General features: G+C 46.9%; 1 protein-coding gene across 9 annotated transcripts in view; it reads right to left on the reverse strand.

Annotated features, from left to right (window-relative positions):
- Positions 1-16,008, reverse strand: part of COL2A1 (collagen type II alpha 1 chain) — a 101,971-nt gene extending 85,963 nt beyond the window's left edge. Inside the window, exons 1-7 of one of the 9 annotated variants that reach the window (XM_083489846.1) lie at positions 15,512-16,008; positions 9,886-10,092; positions 7,319-7,335; positions 6,495-6,527; positions 6,355-6,387; positions 6,204-6,257; positions 3,653-3,754 (exon numbers count right to left, since the gene is read on the reverse strand). Coding sequence is in view for 3 of the 9 variants with exons in the window: in XM_083489842.1 (XP_083345968.1) it covers positions 3,653-3,754; positions 6,204-6,257; positions 6,355-6,387; positions 6,495-6,527; positions 7,319-7,335; positions 9,883-10,092; positions 14,014-14,107 (543 nt within the window). In the remaining 6 variants the exon portion in view is untranslated. Of the gene's footprint in view, positions 1-3,652; positions 3,755-6,203; positions 6,258-6,354; positions 6,388-6,494; positions 6,528-7,318; positions 7,336-9,882; positions 10,093-10,437; positions 10,917-14,013; positions 14,391-14,855; positions 15,256-15,511 lie in introns of those variants that run through there. The other 8 variants (XM_083489850.1, XM_083489848.1, XM_083489843.1 and 5 more) reach the window with 8 other exon arrangements.
- Between the last annotated feature and the right edge of the window lie 223 nt (positions 16,009-16,231).

Consider the following 16,231-nt stretch of genomic DNA (forward strand, 5'->3'; position numbering starts at 1 on the left):
TACCCTATATGAACCTGGAGTAAAGGAATATGACTTGGTGAGTGTGTCCTATGTGTGGAGTTACATTTAAAAATCAGGGTTGGTTACTTCAATCAAAGAACAAGAACACATTCTACACATTAATATCCCCCAGTATGCCAATCTTTGATATTGTTTACATGCCCCTAATAGCAATCAAGTGTGGGTTTCAAAAAATAAAATAAAATATAGTCATTAAACTACGTTACAGTGTAGTGTTCCTCAAACATGGGCCTGTAGTTGTTTGACTGCAAATCCCATCATTTCTGACTACTAGCCAAGCTGGCTGGGGATGATGGGAGTTGTAGTCTAGCTCCACTAAGTTCCCTGGGACTTCTTCCCAGGTAAGAAGGTATAGGATTATAGCTTTAGCGACTCTAAAATACAACCTTAAGGAAATGCACTAATGGAATGTCTGCCTTTGTCCAGAACTGCTAATCTCCTGATTGTTTCATAAAGGTAAAGGTAAAGGGACCCCTGACCATTAGGTCCAGTCACGGACGACTCTGGGGTTGCGGCGCTCATCTTGCTTTATTGGCTGAGAGCCGGCGTACAGCTTCTGGGTCATGTTGCCAGCATGACTAAGCCACTTCTGGCGAACCAGAGCAGTGCACAGAAACACCATTTGCCTTCCCACCAGAGTGGTACCTATTTATCTACTTGCACTTTGACGTGCTTTCAAACTGCTAGGTTGGCAGGAGCAGGGACCGAGCAACGGGAGCTCACCCCGTCGTGGGGATTCGAACCGCTGACCTTCTGATCAGCAAGTCCTAGGCTCTGTGGTTTAACCCACAGTGCCACACACAAAATCAAAACCTGCTCAGTCCTAGCAACACTGTCGCTGCAACCCATTGTTAATTGGCTTCCCCAGCTGAAAATTTACAGTTACAACAATTTCCCTGAAATAGACACAACTGGTTGGTGTAGCCATTCATCTGCTGGGGCTAGTAAAGGCCACCTAATGGCCCTCAGAACTAGAGTTGCCTAGGCAAGTTGGGTGTAATTAACTAGGAATGAATTTAAGGTGCTTTGCGGAGAAATTTACAAATGTATTTTGGACCCACAATGGAGTATGGAAATAGGTATGCTTAAGACTACAGAAATCAGAGGGCTTACTATAATAATAATAATAATAATAATAATAATAATAATAATATATAATAATAATAATAATAATAATAATAATATAATAATAATAATAATAATAATAATAATAATAATAATAATAATAATAATTTATTATTTGTACCCCGCCCATCTGGCTGGGTTTCCCCAGCCACTCTGGGCGGCTTCCAACAAAGATGAAAAATACACTAAAATGTCACATATTAAAAACTTTCCTGAACAGGGCTGCCTTCAGATGTCTTCTGAATGTCAGGTAGTTGTTTATCGCTTTGACATCTGATGGGAGGGCGTTCCACAGGGCGGGCACTACTACCGAGAAGGCCCTCTGCCTGGTTCCCTGTAACTTGGCCTCTCGCAGTGAGGGAACCGCCAGAAGGCCCTCGGAGCTGGACCTCAGTGTCCGGGCAGAACGATGGGAGTGGAGACGCTCCTTCAGATATACTGGACCGAGGCCGTTTAGGGCTTTCAAGGTCAGCACCAACACTTTGAATTGTGCTCGGAAACGTACTGGAAGCCAATGTAGGTCTTTCAAGACTGGTGTTATATGGTCTCGGCGGCCGCTCCCAGTCACCAGTCCAGCTGCCGCATTCTGGATTAGTTGTAGTTTCCGGGTCACCTTCAAAGGTAGCCCCACGTAGAGCGCATTGCGGTAGTCCAAGCGGGAGATAACCAGAGCACATCTAATTCTACACTGGGCTGTTGATCCAAGTCTATAGACAGTGGTGAGCCCTGATGATCCTCCTCTAGCACAGTAGTTTTCTACCTTGAGGGAACCTTTTCCAAATCAACTGATCTGCATTTGATTCCTGCATTCTAGGGGGTTGGACTAGATGACCCTTGGCGTCCCCTTCCAACTCTACAATTCCATGATTCTATGATCTATGAAATTATCTATGCCCCTGCCACAGACCACCAGTGCATTAAAAAGTATTCTATGACATCTTACAGTTAGAAAAACAGCCATAGCTCAGCCTGTTGAGAACACTGTCCGTCTTGCATGAACTGAGAATGTATTGCTATGTGTCGGGGGGCCGGGGGAATGGGCTGTATGCCAAGACCCTTCTAATTCCTAGATCCAGCGTTAAAATCTAAGGAAGGATTCAAATTGCTGGAATAGCCATAAAAGTGTTTCCTTATATATATAATGGCCCTCTAAATATAGGTCATTAAGGTATCAAAGGAAGTGGCTCTGTGCCAGACAAATGGGGGGGGGGCTCCCTCAACTCACTATTTGTTAGAAAAGACAAAGGCCAGAATTGAGTTGTATAAGGGTAAGCTAGAACCTGGAGGAAGAAGCAGGCTGAAGCCTATGAAAGAAAGAGATGCCTGATTTCTGTGGCTATGGAGAAGCAAGATCCACTTGGGGTGTCAATGCTGTGAACCCCTCCATCATAGGCTCAGGTTGTACATAAGTTTAAATAAAGCATATGCCATAAGGCCCTTGTAACTATGGGACCGCCTCTCCTGGTCTGCCCCGCAGAGGACCTTAAGGTCCATGAATGACCATAGTTTAGAGGTCCCGGGCCCTAAGGAAGTCAGACTATCCTCCACCAGGGCCAGGGCCTTTTCAGTCATGGCTCCGACCCAATGGAATGCTCTGTCCCATGAGACTAGGGCCCTTCAGGATTTAACCTCCTTCCATCGGGCCTGTAAGACAGAGCAATTCCACCTGTCCTTTAATTTGAATTCAGCCTGATTTTTTATTTCCTTTCTCTTCCTTGCCCCTCCCCCTTTTATGAAGATCACCCGCTTTGAGACCCCACAGCTAATTCTCCCCTGGCCTCCTCGCTGGCCCAAGTAGCACCAATTCAGCCAGCTAGCCCTGGGGATTATCTGATTTTTGAATTTTATTGTTATTCACGTTTTTATACTGTATTTTATGCTGCTTTTATAATTAAGAGTTTTAAATTTGTTGTTAGCCACCCTGAGCCCGGTTTTTGAACCGGGAAGGGTGGGGTATAAATAATAAAAAAATAAAATAAAATAAAGACACTACAATCTCCACTGTACCTCATTCGAAAGGAAACACAAATGCCTGGGTAAATGCCTGGAACCCCTGGAATCTCGCACCACTCAGAGATAGTGGTGGAGTTTCTCTAGAGAATACCCAACACTCCCTTGCAGATGACTTCTGGCAAAATAAGCTTGGCAGTGAAGAGTTAGACAGTGTTTCAAGGGATTCTGACTTGTTGCAGAAACGGTTGTTATTGTGGGGAAGGGGGTATTTCCAGAGGACCCTCCCAGAACAAGGTTTGAAAAACCACAACTCTAATGGCAAAAGAAGGCAATCTAGGCCATTGAAAACCCAGCAGTCTGTTGTATTCTGAATATGTGGCATTTTTTAGGTAGCATATTATGCATGCTGAACTGAATTAAGGCTTATTGCAGAGTTAGAACACCAGGAATTCTTGGTAGGTAGCACAGTGAAAGAGCTCTTTTCATTCTGTAACCACACATGAAATGTGTGTGTGTTTGTGGGGGGGGGGTGAATCAAGCAGAGGATACTCACTCCACCAAGGCCAGGGGGACCTGGGGGTCCAGGGGGTCCAGGAGGCCCAGGGTTGCCAGGTGTACCAGGTTCGCCATCTCTGCCACGTGGTCCAGGAGCACCCTATTTTAAAAAAGGAAGAAAAACGTCCCAAGGAAGTCAGATCATAAACCACTATATCATCTCATCCAAGATTACACAGGGGAAATCATGTTTTAAAACGGCAACGGCACACGGTTCAATTAACCCTCATAATTGGTATCATGTATCTTATACAGTCCGAATCTAGACACGTCTACTCAAAAGTAAATCTCACTGAGTTGGCCTGAGGGTTCATAGGATTGTGGACTTAAAATATTGCTAAGTCTTCTCTGTTAATTTCATCTGCGTATTAACAGCCCAGTCCAAATAATTGTTACGCTCACAAATGTAAAAATGCTCAGCAGTGATGCCAGTACATGCTATTGCTCTGCTTTAGCAATCTGTGGCCTGTGTATACTTATGATCGCACAACAGTCAGATTTTCTAGGGAAAAAACTATTTAGGATGCAGGAGGTGGCCCTAACGGACCCTTCGGTTGTGTGCATTTGCGTAAACTGCTTTAGGAAGCTCCTTTCTTCTTTAAAATTGAAAAGGACTGATTTTAGAAACGTCTAGTTTAAGCCCCTGCCCAATACACTGAATTCAAAGCTGGAGCCCCTCTCACTACCTGACAGGTGTCTCTCCTGCCTCTGCAGGAATATCTAAAACAAGAGAGAGCCCACCTAAGGAACCTGGAGCTGGTTCCACTGTCAGACTGCTGTGACCATTAGCAGAATCTACCCCCCCCCCCGTAACATAATCCTATTAGATTGCAGAGTGGTTTAACAGTCAATTGTTCTTCCCAGGGAACTCTGGGAATCTGTAGGCCCTGTGAGGTGAAAAGGGGTCTCCTAGCACCCTTAACAAGCCACGGTTCACAGGATTCTTTGGGGGAAGCCTGGACTGTTTTAAAGTGGTATGATGCTGCCTTAAATGTATAGTGCAGATGTGACCCTAGTCTTGCCCTTTGGGGCAGCAGGGAACAACCCTTTGCCTCCTTCTATGCGATTTCCATCCCCTCATCACCTTTGCTGCCATCCTCTGAACCCATTTCGAATTTGTCTACCTCCTTCTTAAAGTACCCAACATTGGGTGCAGTAGTTTAGATGAGGCTGGTACAGAGCAAAGTGGAACTATTACTTCTCATGACCTGAAAACTATGGGCCTATTGAGTCACCCTAAAATACAAACATGTTCTCCGACCAAAAATGTACAGGGACTTGTTTCACATGCTAGGGATGGCCCTATCCATCCAACAGAGACAGCCAAGGAACAAAGATGTACAAAAGAATACTACAGCCCCGGACGCTCGACGAAGGGGACGCTCTGCGCATGCGCGAAGCGCAATTTAGCGCTTCTGTGCATGTGCGAGCGGCAAACCCGGAAGTGACCCATTCCAGTACTTCTGGGTTTGCCACGGATATTGGACGAAATGGACCCTAAACGGGGCGGACTCAAAACAAGGTACCACTGTACTTCCTCCCTAGGGTGGGGAGAAGAGGGGGAATCGTTCTGCCTAGCAAGCTAAAATGCTTACACTGACAGAATGATCAGCATAGCACAATGCTGAATTCTTCCAAAAATATTTGCCTAGTTGCCTATGGTGAGCAAGCATTGTCTCCAAGCGACAAGGCAGAAAAGCTCTTCTGAATTCAGAAACAAGTTGTATTTATTTCTGCTTCAGACCTTCAACGTACCACAAAGAGCTGTCATAGTTACCTGTGGGAAGGTGAGGCAGTAAAGCAACTGTGCAGGCATGCAACTTTTGCAGATTACAGTATGGTTTAATCTCACATAGGTACAAATCTTATATTTAATACTCCAGGTACACTGCTCAGGGTGGCACAGACGATCCTCTCCCACCATGCTCCACTCCTGCCTCTCTCCCCCCACCCCCCCAATTTTACCACCACAAAAACCTTATGAGGAATGTTAGAGCAACTGCACAAAGGTCAGGCAGTAAGTTTCATGGGTGAGGGGAACTGGAACCCAGTTCTTCCCAGTCCTAATCCAACACTAACCATTTCATCATTGACTCTCCTTTGAAAAAATACTGAAACCTTACTCCCTGACCCAACTAAGCACAAAAAGCAGACTATTAATAACTCATCTTGTACCCTCTATAACGAACTTTCCAAAATCAACACTTTAATGTGTGTAAATCATCAAGATGCCCCTGACTTGAAGATATGACAGGTTTGAGATTTTAAAAACTAGCAAAGCCAAGACTTGAGAACGGAAGTCAGGTGATTTCAGTCGTGATGTACAATGAAATCCTATACATGTTTCCTGGAGAGTAAGTCCCATGGTGTACAAAGGGACTCGCTCCCTGGAAAGCATGCATAGGACATAGCTGTCAACTTTTCCCTTTTCTTGCGAGGAATCCTATTTGGAATAAGGGAATTTCTCTTTAAAAAGGGGAAATGTTGACAGCTATGGCATAGGATCTCAATCTTAATCCTTTGCCCAATGTGTGAGAAGTTGGCATTACCTTCTCTCCTTTATCTCCGCGCTCTCCTCTTGGTCCTTGTTCACCTGAAGGTCCCTTAAGCAGGTGGAGACAAGAGACTCAGTTAGATATTTCGGTAAACATTTTCCTCCAAAACATTTACATATTGTAGCAGAAGAGCTCAGTTCCCTACCTGTGGTCCAGGGGGTCCTCTTGGTCCTACAACCTGGACAGGAAAAAGCGAGAGAAAAAGATGGTTATGTCGGAAGCACTTTTTGTATTGACAGCATTCAAGGGATGAGGAAGGCGGACACAGAAAGTGTAGCAACTTACATCTTTAATATCGCCAGGTTCTCCTTTTTGTCCCTGCAAAATGTAAAAGTGTGCACAAGGTTTAACAGGACAACGGAACAAGACACCAAAGCCAGGCTTCCCCTACACACAAATGATGCCCTGTGTTCAACTCATGCACAATGTTGACATTCTATCTAGACTCCCTGCTTGAAACACTGTGCAACTGTAAGCAGGCCTGTGTACTTGAAAGGGGTAAAGAACATCTGGGCCCCAATTTTGCACAAGAGGTATGCATAAACTTAGCCTAAGTTTTGAATGGCCTTATTTAAGTCAATGGAAGTATTCATTGCTTTTAAGTTAAGGAAACATTTCGGCTTTTTCACCAGGTCTGGGATATGAGAGCTGCAGTTCACGTTTCATGCCCATGAGACAGCTCGGCTCGGCAATAATTCACAATAACCATCTGTTGCAGTAGCTCCACTGGCTTCTCCAGATTTCCTTCTGTTCTTCGCGGGGGACAGGAAATGAGGTACATTCTATATGCCAAATGAATGTGTGCAGCAAGGGACTGACAGGGCCACTGACTTGACATGTTCCTGTGCCTTTGACAGCATCTCGATATGCAAAAATCAGCAGGCAAATTATTTTATGACATCTTAAGCATTATTGCCCTGTTAATGCCCTCCACTGATACGCCACCTAAGAAAAGCAAAGGCAAGAGTCGAAATACTGAAACTATGAAAGAAATCTACAGGTCAGATCGCTGTCAAAGGCAACAGGAGCTGACGCCACAAGTAAAATTTGGCACCCCTAGGGGGCAATTAAATAAAGCCATGGTTATTAACAGCATTCAGTTGCCTCACCTTGGGGCCAGGTTGCCCTGTTAAGAAAAAATGGGGGGAGGGGAGAGAAAGAAATAAAGCATCAGAACTATGTCGCCATAAATCATATGAGCATTATAGTACCTTCAGCCGTACGCATGAGATGCACACAATAAGACAAGGGGGCAGGAAGATAAGGAAGAGGCTCTGTGACTCGATGGTGGTGGTGAGGAGATGCTGTGCTTTTCTAAACCCATCTGCTGTGCTGGAGATACTGCCGCCCCAGGAAAATTATAGACACAGGACTTTTACACTTGGAACGAAAGCCCCATGCAAAGTGGCAGAGCAGGAAAGCACAGGCTTAGGATTCCAAATCCAATCGCTGCATGTTCAAAGCCATTCTGCAGGATCACTCAGTTTAATTCCATTTTGCCCCACTGGAATTAAGTGTTCTGTTTATCAAAGCAGCAGCAGCAGCGCACATTCGGCCATGATCCTGCACACAAGTACGCATGCCTAAGGCTGCAATCCTATGCAGACATATTTGGGACTAAGTCCTACAGAACTTAGTGGGAGTTTCTTCCAAACAAATGTGCACTGGGTGCAGCTGCAAGTCTCCCTGAGTGATGTGAGACAGATTCCAAACCTAAGCTCACTTCCTTGGAAGAAAATCCTCACCGAAATTACGAATCAGTTGGACTCGTCACCAATCAAGCATGATTAGGATCAATCTGTTAAGCCATCACAAATGTGCACAGAACAACAAGTTTTAGAGGAAAGCATGCTTTTCATGTTTGTTTGTCTGTTTGTTTTTTAAAGCAAGAGTGACACAAAATGCAGAAGTTAAAAGCCACATTCAGCTTAACAGCAAATAAACATTGCGGAAGGGACACAGTTAACTTTTACAAGGCTCAACCCTTTACTCATTCTGGCTGCCTCACACTGTCATTTGTTTTACTTTTTGAAGTAGAGGAGCCTCAAAGGTAAAAGGGTTAAAAAAGGCCACTTCTAATTGTAACATGACTCCTGGGATAGAGCGAAGGCAGTCACATTACACACACATACAAAAAGAACACCGTTTTTGGAACCTGAAATAATGCTGGATTCTTTCCTTGCACCAAATAAAAATCACAGTCACTTTGCTAACCATGCCTCCTGGGCAGCACTTTTGAGACATAGCAAAGCACTATTAATCACCCCCAATATCTCAGGTATGAAAGCTAGCCCCCACCCCCCTCGCTTCCTGACTGTCTATTTTCTCACAAGGCTAAATCTTGAGCTGCTGGTTCTGAGACCACTTTTTTAAAAAATAAAATAAAATCTCAGAATCCCTTAAGGCAGTAGCATCAAGGGGCTGCAAGAGTAGAGGGAGTAAAACGTGGTTGGGGGTGTATCTGCCAACATCTTCCATAGTTTTACACTGCAGCTGGTTCCCCAAAAATGAGGATAGTGTTTCACTCCTGCTAGCTCCAAAGCCTACACTCTGCAAGAGGTTTTTTCACATCTCTGGCCAGCACATGAAATGGAAATGGCTGAAGAGCAATGCAGAATGGGTGCAATCCTGAAAAAGCAGGCATGCCAAAGTCACGTTGACATTAATGGGATTAAGAAACGCTCAAATTCCATTGATTTCAGTAGGACTTAGGTGCATTATAACTGGGGAGGGGGGGAAATGTACTGGAGGCACTTATTTTAAAGCACTATAATTTACCATCAACCTTCTTATTATCACTACTGTATTTAGCGTTCTCTGGATTGCACACAATAAAGTTTGTGCAAATCCCTCTGATTTAAGTGGAGCTTTACATGCCCCTAATGTGTTTAGGATGGGACAACTCACGTTTAAAAGACCCCATTAAGGGGGGAAAGGTTTAATTTGGTGGTTTAATGAGACCTTTCTCATCTGAGTGAAACTGTAAAGGAACTGTCCTTGTCCAGCTCACCCTGTAATTTCTGACACTGAAATCACAGCTAAACACGGTGCAGTTGGGGGGAAGACACAGTATCATATACTTAAGCACTGCAATGCTCTTCTCATTTCCTTCGTGCTCACAAAAATATATACAGCGATGGCAAGTGGGCCACAGAAAAGCTTGATTCAAGGCTGCATGTCTGAGGATCTTGTACTTTACCAGACCAGCCTTTTAAAAATAAAAATAAACCATTTATCTGGTCACTTCTAAGGAGTGAAACTTTTCTCCAGGGGACCAGACAGGAAATGTTTTGTAAACTGGCAATTATTATTTTTTTTCCTTTTAGCCCATCAGTGTGTCACAAACACAGATACACGCTGCTAAGTAAACAACTGTGGGCTACCTATTTTATGGGCTTGCTTACACGGACAAGTTAATCTTTTGTCAATACTGCTACCCATCTAAGTTCCTTCACATAAACTATGACTCAAATAAGATAAGACGTATTTTCTGCACCTGAAACTGCGTTACCAACTATGAGAAGTAGCCTTTCCTAGCAGTTGCCATGGATGCTGCAGAGCTTTTTGTGGTTTGCATCCATGGCCTTTAGGAAACATCCCCCCCCCTTTTTTTTTTTTTTTGCTATTATCTCTCAAGTAATTTATTTATATGGAATGGAAATAAATAAATTACGACCACTGGCGGCAGGCTGGTCAGTTGGGCAGGTGGGGCAACACTCTCCGAAGCCTATCTCAGGGTTGGGACAGTCTCTCGGTTCTTCGCAGATTATGTTGTCGCAGAGGATAGTCCCAGTATCACAGACACAGATCCGGCAGCGCTCGGGTTTCCACACATCTTTATCACTATACCTCTGCCCATTCTGTACACAGCTGCCTGCCTCCTCTGTGCCAGAAGGGGAGGGAAAGAGCAGGGTAGGGTAGGGGGACAAAGGAGGCAAAAAAAAGGAAAAAGAGGAAAAGAACCAGAAAGGAGGGGAGAGAGAAAGAAACAGGGTAATAACATCAGCATTGGTTATAGCAATCCTAAATAATGAGCACAAAGGTGGCTTCTCCTGTTCCAGACTGGCTCCATTCAAGGACATCTCTCCATCTTCCCCAGATTTATGATATTTTGGCAGTGTTATCCAGAAGCAAAAAAAAAGGGGGGGGCTTAGTAATCTGCTCTCTCTCTCACTCACTCACACACACACACACAAATACAAACACACAAAGACCCCTCAGTTCTCACAATGCTGGTTTGAGAGCCTTTACCAGGACACTACAGAACAGGGATGGGGAGCCTGTGGCCTTCTCAACAGCCCAAAATAGCATGGTCCCTAATGGAACAAAGGATGATGGGAGTCGTAGTCCAACAATGTCTGGAGGGCCAGGAGCTCTACTGTAGAATCATGGAGGTTTTCTTCCTATAAGATCTCTGGAGCTCCAGGCAGGACATAGGTTTGCTTTGGTTGCTCCTCACAACAAGCCCTTTGTGAGGTAATTCTCAGTGAGGTAAGGGCTAGGCAAAGGTCATAACTACTCGCCCCTCCCCCCCCCAGTTGCCTCTCTGGAGATGAACAGGATTTTGAACCTGTCTCTGCCACAGTGTGAAACAATAACACTCTGCCCGCTGTGCCACTCTGCCTGGGTGCACAGCGTGTGGAATGCCACTTTCAGAGAGGGCATCTGGCAAATTTTAGGTCCCATTCTGCCTTGGCCTCAACATCAGCGCATCTTTTAACAGTTGTCATACACACCTCTGCCCACAGTAGCAAGAATGCTGAATTGGCAGATGATGGGGATGCAGAGGATAAGAAGTGTCTCAAACAAAAAAAATCTGGTGTTTAAAAGTCTCCCAAAGGCCTACATGCTTGCGCCTGGTCTGGCACTGCTAGCTTTGCAGCTTGAATTCTTGGGTGCACTTCTGGTGTGCAAGAAATTCAAACTGATCGGCCATTTCTTAGTCAGAACAGCGTTATACTAGGCCACACAGTCGATTCAGGTTTGTAACCTCTGGCCAAAATGGAAACTGCTGCCACCTGGCAATCGTGGGGAAGGGGTGATTCTAGAGACCCTTTTAAAATGCTTCTCATCTGGAACACAGACAGCAGAGTGCGCCTAAGAAAGAGCAACGACCCTATCTGACTCTCTGTATGTGCAGAAGAGGACTAAAGCTGTTTTTCCAATTAAAAAGGAGTGAGTGGTTTAGGTTTTTTTAAGCAGCAGTAGACACAATTGATGTGAGATCTTGAAGTTGGCAAGGGGGGGGTGCATTTTGGAACTGGAAGGCACGAGTAATAGATGGCAGAAACCCCGGTGCTCTAATCAGAAGAACTGACCATGTTTATCCCCCATTAGGAGACTTAAATAGAAATGATCGTGGTAGGGAAGAGGTCACTAGAAACCCATTAAAAATGTGCCCCTTTGGCACATGCTTTCCTCTTCCCCCCCACTTTCTCAAACACATCCTAGTGAAGGCTTGACAGCACCAGCAAAATGACAGGGGGCTTATTGTGCCCTGAGCAGGGGGAGCCTGCAGGAGCCCAAGGGACCCACGCACTCATGAATGGGGCTTTTCTCGAGTACACACAGAGCGCGATTCACATGGCTCAGTTAGGGACTAGTTTAAATAAATATGGGCAGCATTTCAGCATCTGGAAGCTATTGCCGCCAAAGGCAAACAAATGTTCATAGAGCGGGAATTGAGCTCGCTCCCTGACCTGGGAGCACACTTTAAAAATAAAATACAAGACGAGACTCCCAAAAGGCGTGCTAAGGTAACAGTGAGCGAAAAAGCAACGCTATAGGGCAAATCCACTCTCTCCTTAGCTCATAAGAATGCAACAATAGGTCCTTTTTAAAAAGGTAAAGGGCGATACCTGCGCTCCCTTACTTGCCCACACACCTCTGAAATTCAACGCTTGACCTGAAATCGCTGGACACAATCAAGGGGAAATGGATGTGCTAAGCTGCGCTGCTGTGCAGTCAGGCCAGCTGATCACAATTGTCTAAACTTGAAAGAGAAGCAAGGGCACCTGGCTGACATAATACAGCACCCACCAAAGAGATGGTCAAGGGCAACTCTCCACAGGGCACCCCAGCTCATGGCTGAACCCAGAACCCTTTCTAGGGGAGGCTGGTTTAAGAGGCCAGAGCCTTACCAGTAATCTTCTTACGGAGAAGACTGTGGGAGAAAACCAGAACTGGTGACACCACCGCCGCTTGGATGCCCTTACCAGGTACACAGCCCCACCTCCCGCAACTGGCCCTTTCTGCTACTAACTTGGAAAACTCAACGGCAGAGATTTGCTCCACATAAGCAAAAAGGAATTCAACTCCTTGGCCTCCCCCTGTCTTTCCCCCCACTTCTTTTTCTGGAAGCTCGAGCTGCGAAAAATAAAGCATGGCCTGTGATCCAAAGCAAGAGGCGTCCCTCCACCCTCACCCTGCTTTTTGAGCTCTATTCCCTGCAATTGATTTACAGTCTGGAGCATACAGAGGCAGGCGTGGAATTCGAGCAATAGGGAACCTACCCAAAGAAATGAGCTTTTTTAAAAAAAGAAAAAAAGTTCTTTCTACCTAATAAAGTTTCCGTCTTCCATCCCTGAATAATATCCCAGACAACAAAAGCTTTCTGGGTAGGGGGGAAAGGACAGCCCTGACTGTATGGTTGCTGTCTTTCGTAGTATCACATTTTGCGATTATTTTGCAATTCATTAGAATATATATATATTCTAATATGTATATGCAATGTGAATGGGGGGAGCAGGGAAAGGACATTGCCACAAGGAAGAAACTACTGTATCTTCCACCACCTAATTTAAGAGAAACCATTTTTTCCCTGGGTTTAAATTTTGAATGCATGTGCTGTTCATGCATATATTGGGGTGGGGAGGTAGGAGAGGGGGAGAGAGATGGAGAGAACAGAGCAAACTAGACTGATGTGTCTCTGGAATGCTTTGCACCCTTCAGGTGGCCTCTTGAGTTGGGGGGGAATTTTCCCTTCTGCTCCTTTCAACAACAACAAAAAAATCTGTTAGCTATCAAATTCCCTGGGATCTCCATCTGCACCTTACTCCACATCCCTAACTGAATTGGGGGAGGGAGCAAAAGGGGAGGACAGATTTTTTCTGCACAAAGATCTTTCTTTGTAAAAAAAAAAGAGGGGAAAAAGGGGGGGGAGAAGGCAAAGAGTCTTGCTTGTCTAACCCCAATGTTCTCTTTTGTCTGGATCCCCCTTTGAACCCATCGCCACCACATTCAGTTAACTCTTTCACTGCCGTCACAGGCAGAAAGTGCATTTCCACCACTTTCGGGTGAGCTCTGTCTTTCTGATTTAGGGGGGTTGTGGGGGATAGAGTCCTGGGTGGAATATAATGGTTTGGCCGGCTCTTTAAGTAACCTTATCCCCCACGTCACCCCTCTCCCCGAAAGGCCAATGGCAGAAGAAATGGGGAAACCCTGGGATTGTGGTAAGTGGAGCTCTCTTCTCAACCAAGCAGGCACCACGGTGCAGCCTCCCCCTCAACAGGCATATCAGGAGATGATGGAGAGAAGCTTTTTATGGGAAGGAAAGAATCTGGTGAGCAAAGGAGAGAAATCCAAGCACAGGAAGGCGTCTCAGGCCAACTCGGAACAAAAAGTCTAATTGTGCAAACCCTCAAAACTCTCGGTCTTTGCTCCAGATCTTTCTTTTTAAACACCTCTTCCCTCCCTGTTATTTCCCCACCTCATCCGGATAGGTTTTCTTGTCGCCCTCTTGCAGAAGGAGGAGGAGCAGGAGAAGAAGAAGATGGAGAAGAAGAAGAAGAACGGTGCAACTTACGTATATCCTCATCCTGACATTTGACAACTGCTAATAAAATGACTTGCGTGGCTGCTAGGAGCACTAGAGTCCTTGAATCCACAAAGCTGAACATGTCTAAATGTTAGACATGCAGGACCTTTGCGGGGAGGAGGGAGGTGGTGGTGGTGGTGGTGGAGGAAAAGGTGGTGATGGTAGTTCCCCCAGTGGCTACCGAGCCTTCATGCAGCCGATCCTCCCTTTTCTTTGGAAACAGCAGGAGAATCCAAAGTCCCCCCCGGAGGCCCAGCAGAAAGTCCCTCTGCTGCTGCCGTCGTGTGCTCCGGGCTGAGGCACCGCGGCTTTATGCTCCCCTCTGCCTTCTAGCAGCCAGCGTATATGCCCAGGTCCCCGTCCCCCCCCCCCTGTCCCCCAGCTGAGCTGTAACCTGAGCCCCGAGCCTTGTCCCCGACGGTAGAGACCCCTCCCCTCCTGGCCCATCTCAAGTGCAGCAGGAGCCCTGCAAGCCAAAACGGGTGGCAACCGGGTGAGAGGGAGGGAGGGGTCTGTGGCTCCTTCCCCCCGCCCTCGAAACACCCATCTCGATACCTCGACGGCGGGCGGATCCGAAGTGAATCAGTCCCGCCACCGTGGGGCTGCAAGTTGCAGAGCGCTCCTGGGTCGCTCCGCTTCTCCACGCGCAAGAGCCGGCTGCTTCTGGACTTTGGTCTACTGCGCTAAGCTCCTTTCCCTCCGCCTGGGAAGAAGCAGGGGCCAGGATGAGTCCCCCCGGGGTGGGGAGGGGGGGGTCCGGGGAAAAGCCACGCAAACGGAGCCAGGATCAAGAGGGGCCTCGGGGAACACCGACGGCTGCGCCTCCGCACCTGCTCCAGAGTTTGCAGCCGGTCCGGTTTCACTTCGAATTCTCCCAGACGGCGCAGCTCCCCGGCTTTTCCGCCAACGAGGAGTGCGGGGAACAGCTGCCGCCTTCGTGGTCTAGGTTTTCTAACGCATAACTACGCAAATACACCCCGTTTTCCAGCCCACCCACCCCCAGTGGTTTCACCCCCAGCTTCCAATTGCACCGTTGCTCTCTTCGCTCTCACAATTCGGAGCTGATTCGCGCTATTTCCTTTTCCTCGCTTCGTTTTGCAAACTATACGGATCCAGTTCCAACCCTCTCCTCCTTTCCATCGACCCTTCCTACTCTGCCTTTCTCAGGATTTTTACACACACACACACACAACGTACATGGTGGCTTTCTGGCCTAAAGGTGTGAGATCGCTTTTAAAGATCAGGTCCCGGCGCAAAGATCCCGGGATAACTCTTCCCACCAGAAGCACGAATTCAGCTTGAAGACAACGCATTGCAGCGCCGCTACTGCATGGCGACGAACCCTAGGCCAGACAGACGGATACAGTGGTGTCGTCGTCTTCTTCTTCTTATCGTTGTTGCTGCTGTTAAGGCAGCAGGGCAGGTTGCAAGCAATTTAAAAATCAGGGCTAAAACAAATCACAGTCATGGAAATAGGGTGGCTTACTCCCTTAAGACTACAGGATCTGCCCCATTCATTCTCTGCCCCCGCTCTTTAAAAGTTTGATGGCAATCCTCTTGAGATCATTGGAACGGACACAGGATTCCGCCGTTAAAGCGCAACGCTGGACAAGGGGCTTCGTGCCTTGATTCCGGCGTCCGATTATTGATCGATTCCCCAGCCCAGCCCGCCTCTTCCTTCTTTTCCCCCGCCCCGGTATTGGAATCTCCTGGGGCAGGAAAAAAGGAGGAGAGGTGCGCAAGTCTGGCTGGTGGAGGAGGAGGAAAAAGACGGCGCAAAAGCACGCGCCACACCCCTATGCATGGGTTTACTCGGAAGTAAGTCCCTCTGAGAAAGGGGCTTACTCTCGAGGAAGCCCGCGCAGGATCGCACCAGCCCTGCAAGTGCGTACTTAAGAAGCGTGCGTCGCGCCCTGCTTTCGGTGGCGTCGCCGCGCAAATGCCCTAACAGGGCGCAGCAGCCAAGAGAAGCTTTGTTTCCCCTACGCAAGCCCGGAATCCCCTTGCGCACGTGGCTGGCGCGTAGGGATCCAATGAGAGCGCTCCAAAAGAGACCCGCCTTTGCGGATGGAGGGAAGATTCCCTCGTTAGGAAATGCTGAGTGAATAGGTCAGTGGTTTTCAGCCAGTGTGCCATGGTATCCTGGGGTGCCTTGAATGTTGGGCATGGGTGCCACGGGCAACACTGGCCTCTGTCCCTCTTTCCT

This window comes from Podarcis liolepis (assembly GCF_965112155.1).
Source record: "Podarcis liolepis genome assembly, chromosome: 2".
Lineage (NCBI taxonomy): Eukaryota > Metazoa > Chordata > Lepidosauria > Squamata > Lacertidae > Podarcis > Podarcis liolepis.